Here is a 22529-nt window from a genome sequence, read left to right as displayed (position 1 = left end):
AAACAGCATCCAAAAACCACACTTATCTGCCAGAGTAGTGCCATCTCTGGACAGAAGTAGGATTGGTACAACATCCTCAAACAAAAGAGGATTGCCAGTAGCCTCAGGTCACATTGTCAGTTCTGCCGGCTTCATTACAATGGAAAAAGTATAACAGTAAAGTTTTATTTTAAGCAAGAAGTTGAGATTGACCACTAAAAGAAAAGATTGCATGTTGCAACTTTGGCACAACACATTGTCAATTTGCAACTGAGGAATATGCCAGTAAGGATGGTACAAAACTGAAATTCAGGAGAGTAATTCTAGTATTGAAATTAAATCAGAAGTGTGATGCTAATAAAGATCTGTAATTGGGTCAATTGAAGCAAACAAGTAAGCCAACAGCACAACATGAAAGAGATAATGAGTGCAATGTTAATTTCTTATTTATCTTTTCTACCCGAATAACCATAAGTGCCAACAGGCTTCATAGCTGTAACACCTGGCAATAACATGAAATCAAGATCAAAGCTGTGTTATCTAATAATGTATTACCTTCACTTAAGACTACAGAATGTCAACCAAAGTTCAAAAGCAATGTCTGTATGACCAAACAGTAAACTTTGTGAGCTGGAATGTCAAAGGTCTCAATCATGAATTAAAGAGGAAAAAAAGTATTCTCTCACCTAACAGGTCTAATTGCCAAGGTAATATTTTACAGGAGACTCAAGAAGAACAACATGAAGGAGAAAACATATGGAGAAGGAAACTGTGGTGAGGAGAAGAGGGTGGCAGCACGGTGGCGCAGTGGTAGTGCTGCTGCTTCGCATTTAGGAGACCCAGGTTCGCTTCCCAGGTCCTCCCTGCGTGGAATTTGTATGTTCTCCCCGTGTCTGCATGGGTTTTCTCCAGGCACTCCGGTTTCCTTCCACAGTCCAAAAACATGCAGGTTAGGTGGATTGGCGATTCTAAATTGGCCCTAGTGTGTGCTTGGTGTGTGGGTGTGTTTGTGTGTGGGTGTGTGTGTCCTGCGGTGGGTTGGCACCCTGCCCGGGATTGGTTTGTGCCTTGTGCCCTGTGTTGGCTGGGATTGGCTCCAGCAGAACCCTGTGACCCTGTGTTTGGATTCAGTGGGTTGGAAAATCGACGGATGGATGGATGGAGAAGAGGGTATGGTCCTCAGAGGATGTGGTATTTACCGTATATACTCGCAGATAAGTTGGGACTTGATTTTACCAAATAATTTCTAGTATTATATAAGGTTGGTTGTATAAGTCGAATTGGGAAACTTACGCTATTGGTACAAGAGATTATGATATGCTAACGCCCACCTGAGAGAGTAACCATGGAACACACAGCCTTTTATTTCTATGTGGATGCGGCAATGCACTGTATCAGCATGTGCTCCTAACCTCTCTCTCTCTCATATGCCTGAATACCTGAACAATTCTGAAGTGACGTTTGCACTGATTTGTGTTTTTTTGTATCTCACACCCTCATACGCTTTTATTGTAAGAGCATCCCTTATCTAAGATGGAGCGTTCGATCAGAAGAAAATATGAAGCTGGTTTTAAATTAAAAGCTGTTGAAGTGGTGAACGAAAATGGTAACTGCTCTGCTGCAGCAAAGTTTGATGCATCTGAGAATCTAATGTGAGATTGGAGGAGGCAAAAAGATGTAAAAAAAAAATTAAGTGCAGAATTTTTGAACGGGTGTATAAGTCAGAGTCTGATTTTATGACCGTTTTTTTCGGGTTTCAAGACCCAACTTCTATGTGAGCATATACAGTAGTTCAATTTCAAGTTAGCAATGACCAAGTTCAGCATAGCGTCCAGCTAAATTAGCGTCCCTAAGGCGCTGTTTTTTATGAGTGATATGCTGCACACCAAAAGGGCTTGAAGTCTGGTATGGGATTACAATTTAAAAATCCAACATGGTTTAACTTACTAGAGTGGGAAACTCCTGCTGCACTTTAAAGGCAAAAAAAAAATCTTTTGTTATTGTCACTTTTGTCCCATTATATAATTGCTTGTATCCCATTTTGGAATTTCTTGAGAAGGTATGCATGCCTTAAGAGCACAATGGCCACTCCAATGTTGGTTGTAATTTAGCATTAAGCATTTGAGTGAGCTGAAATGATAGCAAGGATAGTAACTCTTTAACAAAGTTACCATAGTTAGCCCTGACAAAGAAACAAAGGGTTCTTCACACTAAACTACCGACAGTTATGAACATGGCTACAGTTGTCCGTCCAACACTTCCTCCTTTTTTTAACTGGTTTATCCATTCATTGGGAGTTGGCGACTATCCCCTTAGCGTGAGGCAGAATCCACCCTTAGGAGGGAAGGTAGAATGCGACCTTGGGTGGGGCGGGCAACATCCTCACACATAATGGTGACAAAATGTGCCCTCCATATGCTCATTACAGAATAGAATTTATTTTTTTGTTATTGGCAAACTACCACGTTTGGCGCGTTTGGCTTTGCTCATAAAGGTTTAGATAGATGGTTACATTTATATGGTGCTTTTTTGGATAGTGTTTTACTTAGACAATAAGTGGTATCCATCTGGATGATGCCATGGCAGCCATTATTGCACCAGTACATTAGATGGTGAAAGGGGGGGAGAGAGATAGTTAACCAGTTAGAGACAGGAGATGATTAGAGCACCAAAATGGACAAGGGTCATTGTGGGCAATATAGCCAGAATATTGGGGTACACGTCACACTTTTCAAGATATGCCCAGGAACTTTTTATGACCAGAGAAAGTCAGGACCTGAGTTTTATGTCTCATCCAAAGGGATGGCACCAGTTTTTACAGCACAGGGGAGCTGAGATCCACACACAGACCAGAGGGTAAGCACCCAACACCCCGATAGCCTCACCTCTTCCAGCAGCAACCCAAGCTTTCCTGGTTGGTTTCCCATCCAAATACTGGCTGAGCCCAAACATGCTCACCTTCAGGAGGATTATCTCTACTGAAGTGCAGGCGGTATGGCCTCTGGTTTGAAGCACAAGAAAAAATCTCTCTAGACCTTGTAGTGTTTTAACCAACGCACAGAATCAACCAGATACACAAGTTGTGGGGCTGACTGAAGTGAACAGGGTCACTTGTGGTGAGTATTAACAATGGGAACATCCCAAGATCATCTGTTTTAGCCCATAATTATGGTAGCAGGGTTATTTGTCAGCTTTGGTGCGGTTTCAGTGCGCACTTGAGCAGCAGATCACAACAAGCTCTGTACTACGATTAAGTGGCACTGCGGAGGACATCTTGAAGCTGGTGAAGGGGAACAAAGTTGGGTGTGAACTTAAACACCAAGTCAGCAGGGCTAAGTGACTTAGTAAAGTGGCAAATTTCATAAATGGAATACCCACCCTGACTGGTCGAGACATGACAAATGATGTGTATGCAAATGCATGATTTTAACAATGACAAAAATATAAATCATATCATACTTATATAGTGCCTGAACTGGTTTGGACTGACGTGTAGCACCGAAATGAATCATTTCATCTCCTCTCATTTTCTGAAGCTTTTCCTGGGGAGGGTTGAGATGGCAGCAGGTCAGCCCAAACTTCCCTCTCCCCAGCTACAGATTCCAGCACTTCCTGGAGAATTCCCAAGCTAGCCAGTGAGATATAATCCCTCCAGCATGTCCTGGGTCTTCTGCAGACTTTTCCCCCTTGTGGGATATGCCTGGATCAGCTCTGTTGGCACCTGCGGGGTTATCCTTTTTATGTGCCTAAATCATCTCGACTGGCCCCTCTCAGTCTGGAGGAGTAACGACTACTCCAATGCTCTCCCAAATTGCAAAGCTTCTCACTCTTATCATGGAGTAGCTGCCCTGCGAAGGAACCTCAGTTATGCTGCTTGTGCTCCACAATCTCATTCTTTCAGTCATTACCCAGAGCTGGTGACCATAGGACGTGGATCAACCAGTGAACCGAGAGCTTTGTCTTTAGACTCAGCTCCCACTTCACCTCCATGGACGGCTACATTGGCAGGCTTAGGTGGGAATGTTGTAGATGGAGTAGACTCTGGCAGTGGTAATGAATGAATCATTTTATATTTAACACTGATCACTTGAAACTGTCCTCATGTGCGAATCACTGTTGATGTTACATCATTATTTACTCTCCAGCATTGGCGAGATTTTTTCCACGAAACATCCCTCCTCAGTCCGATGTTGACGTCTTTGGGGGATTCCTCCAAGATTTTTAATAGTATTTTAATTATTTATTTCATTTTTTTTAAGCAGTTCTTATTTTGACCAGTAGATGGCATCTTTTTTGAACCCTCTTATTTTAGTCACAAAGTTTACTGTAAAAGTGATGAAATGTTATAGAATTATTTAAATACTAGGTAGTGGACAACATTTGGACAATTTTAAGGGGGTTTTGGAGTGTTTTTTATTTATTTAATTGTAGAGGGTGCATATACCTTGTGAGAGGTCACCCGAACATCATCAGACAGACACCAGTCTAAGTCCAAAAACACACATGTGTATTAAATAAGTGTCCCAACACAGCACACAGTGCTCCCGCGCTAAACCCCCTGATCACGGGCCTTTCAAACATCCGTGGGCCGCCTTATTTCCTGTTGTCGCCGGAGCCTCGTCCACCACCAGTGCCCGGCTCTCGCTCCTCGACTGTAGGAAGGCGGCCCCCTTTATAGTCACCCGGACGTGCTCCAGGTGCTCGCTGACATTCTTCCAGCAGCACTTCCTGGTAGGGTGGAAGTGCCGCATGAGCACCCGGCGTTGCTGGAAGGTCCTTCCTCCACCTTCCCAGGTGTGGCGGAAGTGGGGCGCCCCTGGGTTTGAGCCTCCCTGCTACTTCCCCATGGTCCTCTTGCCCCCTCGCGGCCTAGGGGATGTATAGATCTCCTTCTGGACCTACCAGGCATCCCGGCTGGGTCTGGTCCCCAGGCTCCTGCCTCAACCTTTAAGCAAAATTGTAATTTGTGGAATCGGTGTACCAGAGCGTTTGCCTTCAGGCTTTTATCCCCTACCCTAACTTCTGATATTACATTTTCCACAGTTTTAGTGATCTAGTGTTCAGATTTGGATCCTTTTTGTTTTCCACCCAATCTGTGGGGGAAGAGTGAAAGCTTTAGATTTGTTAAATATTTCGATCTCTGGTTTTTAGTGGAAGGCCGATGTTTTTAGGGTCACCCGATACTGAAAACATCGATATCTCAATGATGGGTGTGTGCCACAGTTTCTAGCGTTAAAATGACATGACAGGATTAATGCCAAACTCAAAACTTCAGCCTTTTATGAGATGATGATGTGCCGATTAGTTTTTGAGCCAAATCGTGTGAGAGAAAGAGGCACTCCAGAGGAACCCTGAAATACCGGTATTCTGCCATTCATTATGAATTCTTCTCGTCAATTGCTATCATAATGGCCTGTTTCATGATCAGAGCGGTAAATAATTACTGAAATGTTATTGAATAGTTTGGGTAACTTGGTTCCGAGGGCACAAAGCCTACTGACGCTCACATTTTTTTTATTTCGGTTATCCTGTATGAAATCCTGTAACTTTAAATTCTTTTAGGAGTTTAGAGCTAGGGTTAAGGTTCACCGAAGCAAATTCTAAAGTCATATTTTGGCAACTTCTTTTCATTTTGATCGGGAGTAATTTCTGGGACTGCTTCGTCCACTATTTTGTATTTTTGCTTCCGCCACCATTTTTGGTCTCCCATTGTTAGGACAGACATACTGTTTGTTTGGAGTGCATCAATGGACCTTGTCTGCCACTGGACTCTGTGGATCTGCAACTGTGGATAAGAAGTCTCACAAAATGATTAACAGAGGGTGGGGTTTGAAATGAACATTCCATTTTCTACTACCATTCTGCTTATTTCTTGTATTCATCTTCCTTGTCTTTTTTTCGTTCATTTTTCAGTTGGGATTACTTATTCTGATTTTTTGTTCACTTGTCATTTCGTCAATATGTTTAATATTCTTAAACAATAATTCATTAAAGTACTGTTTCTTTAAATGTCTTTATGTTCCTTGTGTTTTGAGAGTGGAAACCCACCCAACCTTGCATTACTACTCAGGGCCATTTAAGGAAGGCTGGGAAGTCTGTGTCCCTGCAGGTCACTGAATGCACTTTGGTTAGACGAAGAGCAGTCCAGAGATTGGGAGAGGGAGCCCTTCCTGATGGCTCTGAAATCCAGATGGGCAGTGGGGTGGCCACAACTGCTGAACCACTTAGAGAGTTTTGTGGTTGGTGCTGAGAAACTCAATGAAAGTTAAGCACCACCTGAAAACCTCTGCTCCAGGCAGGGCTATAAGTAGACTTGCCAAGGTAGATTCATTTAGAGGGCATCTTAGACATGGTGGAAAATTTGAATCTCCTCATTTTAATCCAAGCACCATCACAGGTTCAACTGACATGGTATTTTGTTTTTATTTTTTACATTTATTTATTTTTCCCCACACAGCAGAGACGTCACTTGAACTGACACCTCACCAATCCAAGCTCTGTCAGATTTGATGACCAGAATTCAGGCCTAATCAAAAGAAAATCTGAATAGGTCAATAGGCCTGGGGCCGAACATTCACCAAAAAACGGGAAGTGGAATCATAAAAACCCCTGGCCCACAAATGACAAACCTCTGATTTAACATTATCTACTTTTATTAAATTAAAGGCAGAGAGTCCAGAATTTAGGTTATTTAAAAAAAAAAAAACAAAGTATGAAATACAGAATACAAAACAACAACAAAAATATTTTTCCTGCTGAAATGTTGAGTCAGAAATCTACAAATTAAAACTGTTCATTTCTTTGAAGTTGTGCTTTTGTAGTCTTGCCTGTTCCTGCCAACATCTAGAGTGACACCACACATTGAAGGACTTGTTTTTTTTCAGCTAAAGATTTTAGCCTACCACCATCAACTCCGCCAATACTGAGGCAGTAGGTGGGCACCTTTCCTTCCTGGGAGATGTGTGGCCTGTAAAACGGTTCCTTTGAAAACAATGAAAGTAGTTTTCCTTTGATGAGATCAGATATGGATATTGCACAACAAAGCCCATCAAAGCCCTGAGGAGTTACCAGGGTTTGTTTAGGTTACTTCCTCCTTCCTTTCTTGGATATCCTCTAACTTACACCTTCAGGGCACTCTTCCCAAGGAGAATCCTAGCATGAATTGTTTGCCACATTCACTACAGCAATATGGCTTCTTCCCGAGCTAATTTCTCTTGAATGGCTTACCCTCAAGAGAGAATTGAGCCTCACCCTTGAGTCATCAAGTTGTTATTGTACCACTATCACTCCCAGTGTGGATTCTTGTGTGAGTATGTAGACTACTTAATTGTGCAAACTGTTTGCCACATTCCATACAGCAATAGGGCTTCTCCCCAGTGTGAATTCTTGAGTGGCTGTGAAGGCAGCTAATTCGTGAGAATCGTTTCCCACATTCAGAACAGCAATATGGCTTCTCTCCTGTGTGGATTCTTTTGTGCCTCTGAAGATGACTACCATCCGAAAACTGTTTTCCACATTCAGTACAAGAATATGGCTTTTCCCCAGTGTGAATTCTGATGTGGGTCTTAAGGTTGACCTTCCTTGAGAACCGATTACCACATTCCACACAGCAATATGGCTTCTCGCCAGTGTGAACTCTTTTGTGTCTCTGGAGATGGCTGCTGTCGTAGAATTGTTTTCCACATTCAGAACAAGAATATGGCTTCTCCCCAGTATGACTTCTTTTGTGTATCACTAGATAGCTGTTGCCAGAGAATTGTTTTCCACATTCAGAACAAGAATATGGCTTCGCTCCAGTGTGAATTTTAATGTGGCTCTTAAGCGTGACCACTTTTGAGAACCGTTTGCCGCATGTAGGGCAGCAGTGAGTTTTCTCTCCCATATGAATTCTTGAGTGGGTTAGAAGACTGCTTCTATAAAGGAACTGTTTGTCACACTCAGAACAGCAAAATGGTTTCTCTTCCGTGTGAATACGTATGTGGGTCTGAAGGCTGATCATATGTTTGAATTGTTTGCCACATTCACTGCAGTAATATGGTTTCTCACCAGTATGAGTTTTTGCATGACTCTGGAGATCACTTAATTGAGAAAATCCTTCACCACATTCAGTACAACAAAATGAGTTCTCACCAGTGTGAATTTTAATGTGGGTCTGGAGATGAGAGATTCGTGAGAATCGTTTGCCACATTGAGAGCAGCTGTACAGCTTCTCTCCAGTGTGAATCTTTGCATGTCTCAGGTAACTGGCGATTCGAGAAAATTGTTTGTCACATTCTGAACAGCCATATGGTTTTTCTCCTGTGTGAATTCTAGTGTGGGTCTCAAGATGGGTGATTCGTGAGAATCGCTTACCACATTCTGAACAGCAGTATGGCTTCTCTCCAGTGTGAATTCGTGAGTGTCTCTGAAGATGGGCAATCTGGGAGAACCTTTTGCCACATTCAGAACAGTAGTAGGGCTTCTCACCAGTGTGAATCCTAGTGTGTTTCTGAAGAGTACTCCGGTCACAGAATCGTTTGCCACATTCAGAACAGGAGTGTGCTTTGTCCCCTGTACGAGGAAAAAAAAAAAAGATTATTTTCAAATCACTTCCCTACTGAGGACATCAAAACAACTGTTAACTCTTACTCATAATTTCAACACTCATTTACAATTTGTGGTTTCTGAATAATTGTTTGTGGGTTCCAATGAATGTATATAGACAAAGCCTATATTTACTTTTTTATGGTAAAAGATTCCAAACATAGATGTCAGATTGGGCAGGTTCACACATTTAAATCTGTTTTGCATGGGGAAAAAAAGGCTTTGTCATGACTATGGGCTATTTTTCTTGAAATTGTGTGCGATTTTGTTAAGATAAAAATGCCAATTTGCATTTTCATGCTCCTTAACCTATGAAAGCATCTTTTTCCTTTCCAACCTATAACACATTTTATCCTCAGTGAAGAGTTTTATCTACAAGAACTATGGGAAAAAAACAATTAATTTTGGCACATTTTTGTGGATCTGCTCCCTCAGAGCTGCCAACTCGGGTTCACACACTGTTGGTCTGACTAACATTTCTGCCTTTTCTGGGATTACCACTATGTCTTATCTTATATGCCTCCAACCTGATGAACATAGTTAACACAATGTTGTGGAATGGACTCTGTAAATTGGGTCTGTTTAGTATCACTTGTACCATATATACTCACGTTTAAGTTCAAACATGCGTCTTCTTAGATGCTCCTGCAAAAACACGGAAGACGTTTCCCTGCCCACCAACAGTCCTTTTTCACCAGCCGGCGTCTACCCTCGCTCTCATCTGTGCTAAGAGTCCGCATGCACGTCTGCGCCACGGGGCGTTTGTTATGCCGCAGGTTCACTATTGTGTTGTATTTTGCTCTCTCCAGAGTTCCATCTTTTCATTCACTTACTGTTGTATTCTCACACCAACCCATTTTAGACAACCGTGTCTTTCCTGAAGTGTTTAGCATTCAATAAATAATTATGCATGACATTGAGTGTGTGTCTACCTGGCGTGGGTAAGCCGTTGAACCCCATTCGGGCTTCAAACCATGGAATTCCCACTAAGTGCGACTCATACGTTCCCACTGCTTGCGTCCCTACCCTTTGTACACACCCCCCTCATACATCGCTACTACCGTGGTCGGGTGTCTTGGTGGATTATATATAGAAAAGCTGCACAGAGCAATGAAAAGTCTACGTGAGTCACAGGTACATCTGGACTGTGTAAAGACGACAACTAAAGTGACAAGTTGGAGGTGGGCACATGAGCGGGCAGTGCATACTGAACGAGAAATCAGCAGACTAGCATGACGGACGGAGCTGAATGGACGTCCTTCTCCTCTCCTCCCGTTCCACACTCTGTGCCGTGCACCCCTATCCCTCCGTCTGGCAGGAGAAGGCGTGAGGACGGTCCATCAGTTTTCAGTCACGGACGATTGTGTGTTGGTTCGTTCCGTGCATTGTTACAATGTTGCTTTTCTTGCTGATTTATTACATTACCGGTGTTTCAAATGTTAATTTTCTCCCTGTGCTTAAAAGTTATTAAAAAACCGGCCCGATTATGCGGCGTATGGTACGCCGCAGGTTGGCTAGTTTCCTTTATTTTATAATGTAAATCGTCGAATGAGGAAAACTCACACTTTGCTAACGCCCACCTGGGTGGTATTTTTGAACGGGCGTATAAGTCAGGGTCTGAATTTATGATCGATTTTTCGCATTTCAAGACCCAACTTATATGCAAGTATATAAGGCGTGTTAATTGCGTACTGGTCACGTTTGTCTAATTTAATACTTTTCATTGAATGTTACTCTGACAGCGCTCCAAGATTCCACTCGGTGAAGACCACTATATGAAAATAAATGGAATCGAACTGAATTTTAGGAACCATGGTTGAGTAGACTTTTTCTGGGCTAGAGGGTGGAAACTGTTCTGAGGTGATACAGAACTGAGTGAGCGCTTTAACTTTTTTTAGACCTCACATCCGAGTCTCTTTGGGACTGGGCTTTGAACTTAACCTCAAGGAGTGGAGGAGAGTAAAATAAAGTAGCTTTAATGGATAAAAGAAAACTTTGGGGTACAGGGATCCCTCCTTTAATCGCAGGGGTTGCATTCCAGAACCCCTCCACGAAAGGTGAAAATCCCCAAAGTAAAAACTATATGTTCATATGGTTATTTGTATATATTTTAAGCCCTTATAAACTCTCCCACACTCTTATAAACATTTCCCGCACAGTTATACAGCAAAAACCCTTTGTGTTCTCTTAGATATTAGGTAAGATTCATTGAAATTATGTATGTAAAAACACTGTTTATATACAGTAAAACCTAAATATTATTTTAAAGATATCGAGCGTCTCCGATATCACATTTGTTACAGCTATTACGATAGACAGATCGTTTTGGAGCCATAACGAAGGGCTTGACTATGCACAAACATACACAAAAGAGCACAAAAGTTAACTCTTTACACAGCGAAACACATTGATGCTGAATGAACGAGATGAGACTTCCTGGTTAACGCAGCGCAATCGAATTCGGCACTCCGTTGCTGAGCCAATCAACACACAGGAACTTAACTGCGTGCTCCGATTGGGTAGCTTCTCAGCCATCTGCCAATAGCGCCCCTTGTATGAAATCAACTGGGCAAACCAACTGAGGAAGCATGTACCAGAAGTAAAAAGACCCATTGTCCACAGAAACCCGCGAAGCAGTGAAAAATCTGCGTTACATATTTAGATATGCTTACATATAAAATCCGCGATAGAGTGAAGCCGCAAAAGTCGAAGCGCGATATAGCGAGGGACTACTGTATCTACAATCAAAATGAATTGACTGATGACCCATAGCCTAGCCCACACATTCTGAATAGTCTTTTTAGCGACTTCATTTTTTTTTTGCCAATGTAACAATAGACTTCATGGCAAGAACACCTGGGAAAATTACGTGAAAGCTGTCAAACTTTCAGTTAAGACTTCAAAAAGACATCAAAAATTCAGAATCAATGTCTCTATGACCGGACACAGTTAAATTTGTGAGCTGGAATGTTAAAGGCCAGAACCATGAATTAAAGAAAAAGAAAGTACTCTCTCACCTAACAGGTCTAAATCCCACAATCTCTGGTGTTACTTTACACAGAAACACTGTACAAAGTATCACACTTTTGTTAGTTTAGTGATCTACTGGGAAAAGCTCCCCCACTTTTCACTATAAAGTATTAAACCTCACTGCATTTTCAATTTTTCCCATCAAAATCACAAGACATGCCTGCCTTTCAGGTCCATAACCCCTGATCCTTACACATTCACATATTTTTAATTTTTTGTATTTGATACTTACTTTCTCCAAATTGATTTGAAGGTGATGTCCAATTCTGTGGACTTTGAACAGATGAAACATTCGGAGTCCTCTTTGTGTCCGTTTGTAATGATTCAGATCTCCCCTTGAGCTCGACGGGCTCCACACTTTTATGATTGTGCATCTCAATGCTGAGAGACGTCTCCCTGGTCTCTTCTTTGGTGCCCACGGTCACAGACTCATAATCCTCATCCTTAATGCAGAGACCATCCTGGTTATGATCTCCAGAGTCCCATTCACAGTCCTCCTCTTTAATGCTCACAGTCATTATCTCCAAGGCCTTCAAATCTGCTTCACCCATCTCCTCTTTCATGTCCATCTTGGAGTTACAATAAATGGCAGCCTTTGCTTTCAGGGGGAAAAAAATAAATAATTCCATCAAAACCTCTCCATTCAGGTCTTAAAACATTTTAATTTCGTCATAGCACCATCAGTACATCAAGTCTAACAGTTTAGAGAAATCACACTACTTGATATTTTTTATATATATGTAATACCACATATAACATTAATTAGCTTTTCTTTTTAATGTCTGATTAACTGCTTAGTTAGCGGCATACACACACATATACACATACACATCTATACACAGACACACTCCCTTTTTGTTTCTGCCATGTGTAATGTCGAGGGATTTGCGCATACTTTTACGCTTTTGCATTTACGTCTGTTTTATTAAGTTCGCTACCTGTAAAGCTTCTGCTTCTTTGCCCACTTTAAATTGAATCATATTCTGACCTGGTAAATGAATTGGTAATAATTCAACAGAATGACTTTGACCGTGTATTGGCAATTCCATTAAATACCACCCGCTTTCCACTGCACTGACGTAGCGAGTATCTATTTGTAAATTTCCCCTTGGGATTAATAAAGTATCTATCTATCTAAATATGGTTGAACTTCGTCCCGAGACTGTTCTTTGGATAAAGTTATGCATACTCTATCGTGCCCTTTATGAATGTACTTGTAGATGTACTTAATACTCATAGTCGATACACAATACTCAACGTTAACATGACAATCAAATTGTTTGAGCAAATATGGGTTATATGATACAATCATTGAGTTATCGATCATCACAATTTTACCATCTTTCTTTCCGCGATAAGTGTGTTGTTCGTGATGATTATCTCTTCTGCAATAATCAGGAAAATCGGAATTAGTCATATCTGTTGATTGAGTGAACAAATTTGGAAATTTCTTTTAACACTTTTTCTCTTTTTGAATCCCAACATACTGAATCTTTTAAATGAGATCAGTGAGACATGCATGTGTTTAATGACTTTGTACCATAATTCAGGACAGGTTTCTCCGTTTGAAATTTCAGCACAGACAAACTGATCTTCATCATCAGCAGTTAATCATTTATTTTGCAAAGTAACCAGTAAATGCTTGTGAGGTAAACCCCGTTTTTGAAATCCGATCGTGTAAATGTATGCTCTGATTTGACTAAACACTGTTTCGATCCTATGTTGCATCGCTTCTCCATTATCATAAATATCCACCTGCCTGAATTGTGGTGTCAATTAAACTTGTTGTAGCTTTAATTGTTGCGGGACCATAGATTCCCATAACATATGGTCCTGAATCGTGTAAATCTACGTTTTGAGCACTGAATGATGCGAACGCAAACAGATTATTGTACTGTAGATTCGGATATTTTGCCTGTATTGTGAGTGGATTTCATCCATCCATCATCCAACCCACTATATTCTAACTACAGGGTCATGGGGGTCTGCTGGAGCCAACACAGGGCACAAGGCAGGAAACAAACCCCGGGCAGGGCGCCAGCCCACTACAGGGCACTGTCTGGATTTCACTTTCACCAAACAACAAATGTTTTAATTCTCGTGGATACGCCTCTTCATTGGGAAGAAACACTACTTTTCCCTGATGGCCACATGAATTAGACGATTATACAAGCCTCTGACTTACACTTTAAAGCCGAATAATATCTACATTCTTCTGACATATCACCTCTCTCTATATATTTGATCTCTTTTTGCTGTTCCATTATTTCACCGAGTAATAATTTCCATTTATTTGTGCTAATGTGATCTTTACTATCTTTGATACTTAGAATTTTCCTACTTTCATATTCTTTAAGTTGCTCTGCATGTGTATCACGCCATTTTTTTTTTTTTTTAACGTCTTTATGAAGTCTTTTATTTCTGACCCAGATTTGACCTACGAGCTTTTCAATTCCACTTGGTCCGGGCTGATTATTGCTTTCCTTATTTTATTAATTTGCACATAGATTATTATTGTTCTCTTGTGCATCCTTTATTTCCTTCTTTTCTCTCCAACGCTTCCGTGTCTCTTTGATGTGCTGCTCTTTTTTCTTTGCTTACTCGTTCACGTGCCACCTAGAAAGTATAACATTTGTAAGAGTTGGGAGCACATGAAGTGAGTCTGGCAAAAGCATTCCAACAACTGTGAGATTAGATGTCCGTGAACTTGTTTTAAATTGTTCGTAAGTAGGGAGTGAAGTGCAAAAGTCACCGTCTCACGGGTCTTGCTTCTCAAGGTTGTAATGTCTAGTCTCGCGTCACATCAAAGTGTCTTTCCCAGATTATCACTTCTTGACCCAAAAGAGACTCTCTCTCTCTGTCTCTCGCTCACTCTCTCTCTCTCTCTCTATATATATATATATATATATATATATATATATATATATATATATATATATATATATATATATATATATATATATATATATATATATATATATATATATATATATATACACACACACAACATACATGTAGCAGCCTTGACAAGGTGACCTGTGAATGGCAAAGGGAGCACAAAAATCAAGTGAAATGGCAGTAAGAAAATGAAAAGCAGTGACATCTGCTGAGTGTCCATCAAATTGCAGAGGCCAATTACAGGATGACAAACACCACAATTATAAGAAGAAAAAGAGCAGCATAAAGTGTAGGATACATAATGCAAGAATAAACATGGAGAAATGCCTGCCAATAACCGTGCAGAGAGCTTACTGTTGTCTGTGTAGTCTTTTGTTGGGTCAAACAAGATGCTGCGCCACGCTGACCAGCAAAACGTAATCCTGAATACACAGAGCAATTCAGCAGCAGACAGGATGACTCATAGGCATGCAAGATAAAGTCCAGGTTACAAAATGGATAAATTAGAAATACACACAAATGCATGGCGAAGATACTCAATTAGTCCAAACCTCCGGCCATATGAAATCATCGATTTGATATCCTTACATCGATGTTTATTTGAACATTGCTGCTTAGCAAAGTTACTTCAATGATGTGATCAACAACAAGCTGTACTCCTAAATCCCCCCCAATGTTGAAAACAATGTTTTGCAAAAATAGAAACGCTCTGCTTGCTTTAGATGAGCCAATCGAAGGAATAAAATACATTGCAACTTCTACAGGAAATGAGAGAAGTAAGAAATCAGAGAACATAAGAAGTGTCAACTGCTGCTTCTCTTACACTTGGTTTTAACTGCATTTCATTTTAGGACCACGTGTTTCTCAAGTATTGTACACTAGCTAAAAGAAGAGGAAAAAAAAAACACAACTTTAAAATAAAAACATTAACAAACAATGAAGACTCACTATTGTGCTTGTCTTGGGGTATTGTATGTATGTTATCATCCATTTGACGCTCGGAACCAGCCAACTCTATTTAATTTCAAAAGCAATAGGCGGGAGCGGTGGTGCTCAAACAAAGAATGCTGGCAGTCACCTCCAGTTCGCCCTCTGGTGGTCGTTCCGAGTGTCATCTGGATGATAACATGCAGACAAGATCGCAAGATCACCCACCCAAAGAAAGAAGTGGGGTAAGGGAGGTTGATTTTGCCCTACAGTATTTTTAGTCAACCAATGAGAAAAGTGTATAGTACCAAGTTTCATGAAAATCGCTCGAGCCATTCGGAAGTGATACTGGAACATACACTATATATAAGTCAATGTATGTGTGTGTCTCTTCTTATAGAATCCGCTACCGTGGCTGTTTGTTTGTCTGTCCAGGATTTACAATCACCTGTAGCTCGCAAACCGTTTGAACCATTGACCTGAAATGTGGTACACATATACTACCTGACCTCTACTATCCGCTATCGGGGTGATGATTGACCTCCAAGGTTATTCCTCTTTTTTATTTTATTGTAGAATCACACTCTCGGCAACGTGCAGTGGGCGGCTGTGCGGTGCATGGGTACGGGCGCCGTTCTCATGCCTACCACTTTCGCCGTCTCTTCCCCTACCTCTTCATATCTTAAAGCATTCTTGAGGCAGATTGAAGACTTAAGTGTCAGTTTAAGTGAAATTTGTGGAAAACGTACTAAGTAATTGCAACACAAACACTGGCTTAATCAGTTTTAATGCGGAAAGATGCCGACAAAGGAAGAGAACAAGAGGGCCGGTAGGGTGGAGAACAGAAGAGCTGCTCAGGAAGCAGCAAGCATATCAACCTCTGAGCAAATGAATGATAAACGTACAAAGAAAGAGGATGAAAACTAGGAATACTCAAGTCAAGTGGATTCACTGCACGCGCCTCTACTGGTATATAGCTAGCTAAGCATGTGCGCATACCTGTATATAGAATTCCATTTTTGGCATTGTTACTTTAGTGAGCGACTGTCACTGTTCTGGTGAGACGCGCAAGTGTGAATTTCAATTTACGGTGTAATAAGAAATATGCACTTCTGTTACACGAGCGGAGAGGTGGTTTTGAGGCCAGGGATCTACACTGGCAATCGGAAGGTTGCCGGTTCGAATCCCGTAAATGCCAAAAAGGATTCTGCTCAGTTGGGCCCTTAACCTGCAATTGCTGAGCGCTTTGAGTAGTGTGAAAAGCGCTATGTACATGCATTATTATTATTATTATTATTATTTATTATTATTATTATTATACAGCGGTTGAAAGGGGTTGTTCGAGTTTTCTTTTTATATGATAGAGGCTATCGAATATGGCAATGAAATTAAATCGCAGCGACGGCGTGTTTCGGCGCTCAGGAGTGAAAATTGGACTCCCGGAGACAGCCGCAGACAGAATCCCGGAGAAAACGGCAATTCAGCCGAGCGGAGTCCTTAAGATAAAGGAGGTTATAAACATGAACGCGCCGCTCGTCTGTGCTTCCAAGGGCCGGGCAACGGCGACATAAAAACCACACATCCATAAAATTACGGCCATAAAAGCCGTTCCATTTACCTTCTGTCTCCAGGTGATACGTTGTTTTCAGAGCCTGAAAGTGAGCGGCGCGAGGTGTGTGCAGTGCAGCAGACTTCAGTTTTCGTCGCCCTGTATGACGACACACGGCAGGCTGACCAATTACGCGCGCGCTTTTTTTAACTCTTCGTCGTCTGGATTAGGCGTATGCTCTGTGTAGCAAGGAGTATCGCCTGTCATTTACGAGCACGCACCCTATACACGAAAATGTACTCCTTCTCTGCTCCTCTTCCTTCTTGAAAGGATACAATTAAAGATTACGAAACGTTATTTTTTCAAAACTATACATATGCAGGTCGGCGCTAGACATGGTGAAATCTTTAGAAGGGGGCGGCTTTTGATTCGATCTGAAGTTAAAGTGGCTACAATCATAGACATATATACCCTGTAGATAGACGCCGCATTCACTGTGTTTCCCATTCGACACGATACGTCAGCCTTATTGCGAGTGGTAAAAGTGCCATTTAAATTAATACAGGTAGACGTGGAAACCGAGTTTTCTGATGAAAAAAACAGTAACGTGTTAAACAGTATCGTTTAGATACAACAGATTTTGGCGAATCGTTTAAATGCAATTATTTATATTCATTTATACACTAATAATGGCAATTATTAAATAATAATTATTATTACTAAATAATTCCTTCCATATAAGTAACATTTCTCGGACTGCCTTCTTCCATCTCCGAAACATTTCTAGACTTCGTCCTGTTCTTACGCAACACAGTACTGAAGTATCGGTTAATGTCCGAGTCATCTCACCGTATTGATTACTGTAATGATATTCTATCTGGCATCCCACAAAAACGTACCTGCTGTTCTAAATCCACTGAACATATTACACCTATTCTCTCTCAACTTCACTGGCTCCCATACTGAATACAATACTAAATACCGCTCTGAACATTTAAAGCTCCCCCTACTTCACTGATCTCCTACAGACTTACACTCCTGTCGCTCACTCAGATCCTGTAATTTGAGAGTATTCAGTCTGGCAATATGGTGCAGCCTTAGTTTGTGGAAGACAGACACAACTAAAGACATGAACATAAAATGATGGTTGTCAATTTCATACTGTGTTTCCTCAATGTGCTCCTTGAGAAAAAACATCATCAAGTTTGAGAAATGTTAACAGCTAACAACAATCTACATAGTCAGTGACTAAATACGTTTAGCCAAAACGTTGTTTGGAGGCTCACTTGAGCACATAAATGCTTGCTTTGCTCTCTTAGCCTGGCGTAGCTAAAGTAAAAATTATAAAACGGGATTTTCTAATGGCCAAATATAACCAAAACAATTGTTCAGCCTTACCTATGAAACGTAATCCCCCGGGATCTGGTTTGGAGCGTACAGCGGGTTTGTAAAATCCCAAGAAGAACATGCATGAGGCATCTTATCCATTACTTCACTCCACAGCAGTACCACTCGCAATATGGCGGCGACGTTGACGTACGATTCGGCTGGTCATGAGACATCTAATTATTCTATGTCTATGGTTACAAACAGTCAGCCATTTTCTAATCAGCTTCGTCCTAAGCAGGATCGTGGGAGGTGCTGAAGCCTATTCCAGTTGGCAGAACAAATTCCACAAGGCAGGAACAAGCAAACCCTGGTCAGGGCACCAGTGCATCACAGGGCAAACACACACAATTTAATGTCACCAATTCACCTAACCTACATGTCTTTGGACCGTGTAGGGGGAGAACTGGAGAACCCACACAGTCACAGGGAGAACATGTAAACTCCACACAGTGAGGACCAGAGACAGCAACATTGTTTGTTAAAATTCATCAGCCAGCAGCAGACATATGTTTTGGGACCCTGAAGCTTGAACTGTTATGGGGACCCCTTCACAACCAGCAATGAGGTCCAGATACCCCCTGTTACCTTCTTCAGTGGAGTTGATCCACAATCAATCACCACAATTAAAAAAAAAAAAAAAACCCACTACATCTCAGATGTTGATTAAAATTATTGTACTGTATTATCCATCCATCCATTTCCTAACCCGTTGAATCCGAATACAGGGTCACGGGGGTCTGCTGGAGCCAATCCCAGCCAACACAGGGCACAAGGCAGGAACCAATCCTGGGCAGGGTGCCAACCCACCACAGGACACACACAAACACACCCACACACCAAGCACACACTAGGGCCAATTTAGAATCACCAATCCACCTAACCTGCATGTCTTTGGATTGTGGGAGGAAACCGGAGCGCCTGGAGGAAACCCACGCAGACACGGGGAGAACATGCAAACTCCACGCAGGGAGGACCCGGGAAGCGAACCCGGGTCTCCTAACTGCGAGGCAGCAGCGCTACCACTGCGCCACCGTGCCGCCCTTGTACTGTATTATACTAGTAATAATCTTATTAGGTTTTAAAAACCCCTTCTCATACAGTAAACACCCTAAAGTTTTAGGCAATGTGGACAAACGTTGGTTTTGAGGCCTCTCCTGGATTTCGGGCCCTGAAGTTTACATTTTTCTTTAATGTTTTAGTGTCATGCAATTTCCTTTACATTTTGATTTTGATTTAACTAAACCTCGGTGTAAACCTTCCTTACCTTACCAGCAAGTACTTCTGTATTGGAAAATTATTTATAAAAATGAGTTTACTCCACCTAACATCCCAATTTGGAATACATTATTCATAAATGTAAATCGTTTTTTTTTTTAATCAGAAAGTTATCCTGTCAATGTGTCCCTTTTCTGGATAGTAAAGGGAGTTGTTGCTGTCTGAAGGTTTTTATGCCATGCAAAATTAGGGAAACTATAAAAAGAAAATAAATTAGACAATTGCCCATATGAAAATAACACACTAAATAACAGCCAGCATGGGGGTCTATGAGGGGATGATCTGGCCAAACTGATCTTTTACTTTTATTTAAACAGGCAACTAGAATAATTGACAATGCAACAGAATTTACTTTGACTTTCAAAAAGCCCTGACTCTTAAAAACGCGGGGTCTTTACGGGCATTTTATGTTTTTTCTCAGCGTCGTGTGGTTTCTTCGCTGGACTGTGCACCATTTCAGTCTGGGACAGATTCTTTGAATACGAAGTGCTATGAAAAATTTTCTAATTTGTAGAAAAAAAAAAAAAAACATCTTGAATGTATGGTAGGCTACCTAGCAGGACATGAGCAGGTTAAGAAAATCTAAACTTAGCCTTCGTTACATACGTGTGCAGCGAGGGTCCTTTTAAAATCAGGAACCAGTGGTATTTCACAAATCTCTTCCCATCATTTCATGATTATTTACTGTATGGATCTAAATACTGTGGCCTGCAGGGGACCCCTGACAGAAGTTCAGCACACACATTTTTTTTTTTTCGTTTTCCACGTGGGAAACGCTTTCCCCTGTTTCCCACCTGAATACCACAGTTAAGCACAGTTCACACCACCGCACAAAACACTTTCTATTCTTCTTCTTCTTTTTTTCTCTTCCTCTCTCTTGCCTCCACTCCTCCTTCAGCAAGCTTAGTTCACTTCCTCCTGACCTTGGTTCTCAGAGTAGTGGTAGATGGCTCCTTGTCTAGGGCACCCGGAAGTGTTCCAGGAACTTGATGACCACCTCTTCAGGTGTGGTAGAAGTGCTCTGTAATTCTTCAGGCGCCCCCAGGTGGAGGCCACAGGCCCCCGCAGTGTCGAGCTTCCATCCTCCTGACCTGTGGCACTGCTGCAAGCCAAGGGGGACTGCCCTCTAGTGTTCCGGGGGTGGTAATGTCCTGGATAAGCTCTCTCCCCCAGTCCTTCCAGCTTCGCAAGTGCCCTGGGTGTACACCACAATACATATGGTTCCATAAAGACCAATCCACATGCAGGTTCCAAGAAATGGTTTCCCTATGGCATTGCTGTGAAGAACCACTATGGCACCTTTATTTTTAAGAGTTTACACCAAAGATTAATTCTGAAACTACAGGTCCAGTTTTGTAGGTCGTCCCTGCAAAGCTGGACCTCTAGTTGTTTAAACTGCAAGAGACAAAGAATACAGAGAAGTGGAGAATGGAGTGAGGTCATCAGCAGAGTCCTTCAGGCGTATGTGCCTTCACCCTCACTTTTTCTGATTAACATTCACGGCATTGCTTTTGGTATAGTCTGTATACTTGTGAAATTCACAGAGATTAGGAGCAGACGCTGATACAGCGCATTGCTGCACCCACCACATGACAAACCACCTCAAGATCCCAGATTAGGACCCGGGTGCAGCCATGCAAAGGGTGACACCGCAGTACCACAGCAGTTCAGATGGAGTAGAACAATGAGAGGTTTTTTATGCTGGTTATAGTGCCAATTCTGCCACTGGCCCCCAGGTTTTCCCTGTAAGTTGGAGGTTCTACATGCAGGGCTGGGTGCAGGTTAACATCATACCCAGGATGGAGCAAATGCAGGTCAAGGGCCTTGCTCAAGGGGCCAACGGAATAAAGTCACTTTTATGGGATTTGAACCTTCTGATTGTCAGTGCAGAACCCTAGCCTCATAGTCACCACTCTGCCTATGAAATTGTCAGGTGGCGTTAAAATTGGGGCAAAGGCAAATATTAAGAAGGTAGCAAAATAAATCAGAAAGACTCGGACAAGCTTCAGGACTGGGCAAACACTTGAAAAGTGGGGTTTAATGTCAGAAAGTGCAAAGTGCTACATGTGGGCAAAAAGAACAGAAATTCTAAATACAAGATGGGAGACACTCAGCTACAGGAAGCAACCTCGGAAAAGAATTTGGGGGTTTATGTAGACACAACATTTTCATCATCTAAGCAGTGTGCTTCAGCAATTAAAAAGTCAAATAAAAGGATAAGTTACATTGTAAAAACGTTTGAAAATAAATCATGGGACAGTATCCTCAGACTACATAACACACTAGTGAGACCTCATCTGGAGTCCTGAGTGCAGTTCTGGTCAGCATGGCTGGAAGACAGACATAGCAGCACTTGAAGCTGCTCCAGAGGAGAGCAACCAGGTGCATCATGGGAATGAAGGACAATTCCTACCGCGACAGACTTGGAGAATTGGACATTATCCAACCCACTACATCCTAATTACAGGGTCATGGGGGTCTGCTGGAGCCAATCCCAGCCAACACATGGGACAAGGCAGGAAACAAACCCCAGGCACCCACACACCAAGCACACATTTAGGATTGCCAATGCACCTAACCTGCATGTCTTTGGACTGTGGGAGGAAACCGGAGCACTCGGAGGAAACCCACGCAGACATGGGGAGAACATGCAAACTCCACGCAGGGAGTGAGCCCGGGTCTCCTAACTGCGAGGCAGCAGCGCTACCCACTGCACCACCATGCCACCCTAATCCAAGTTGTCAAAATTCTCAAAGACATGGAGATCTACTAAATAGTGACTATAACCAGAATGTAAAGGTGATGTTTCACTACGATGATTTGTGAGACTAATTATATTTAGTAATACATACAAGCAGCTGAAGCAAGGACAATTCTTACAGTGACTGGAATAGCGGTA

The 22529-nt window shown here is 41.8% G+C and overlaps 1 protein-coding gene across 1 annotated transcript in view; it reads right to left on the bottom strand.

Annotated features, from left to right (window-relative positions):
* The window catches only part of LOC120534728 (zinc finger protein 91-like), a 49038-nt gene extending 31924 nt beyond the window's left edge, over positions 1-17114 (bottom strand). Inside the window, 3 exon segments of the mRNA XM_039762313.1 lie at positions 7258-8529; positions 11825-12190; positions 17036-17114. Of these exon segments, the coding sequence (XP_039618247.1) occupies positions 7258-8529; positions 11825-12161 (1609 nt within the window). The 5' untranslated portion in view covers positions 12162-12190; positions 17036-17114.
* Positions 17115-22529: the final 5415 nt, after the last annotated feature.

Source organism: Polypterus senegalus, chromosome 8 (assembly GCF_016835505.1).
Source record: "Polypterus senegalus isolate Bchr_013 chromosome 8, ASM1683550v1, whole genome shotgun sequence".
Taxonomy (NCBI): domain Eukaryota; kingdom Metazoa; phylum Chordata; class Cladistia; order Polypteriformes; family Polypteridae; genus Polypterus; species Polypterus senegalus.
This window is presented reverse-complemented; position numbering and strand designations above follow the sequence as displayed.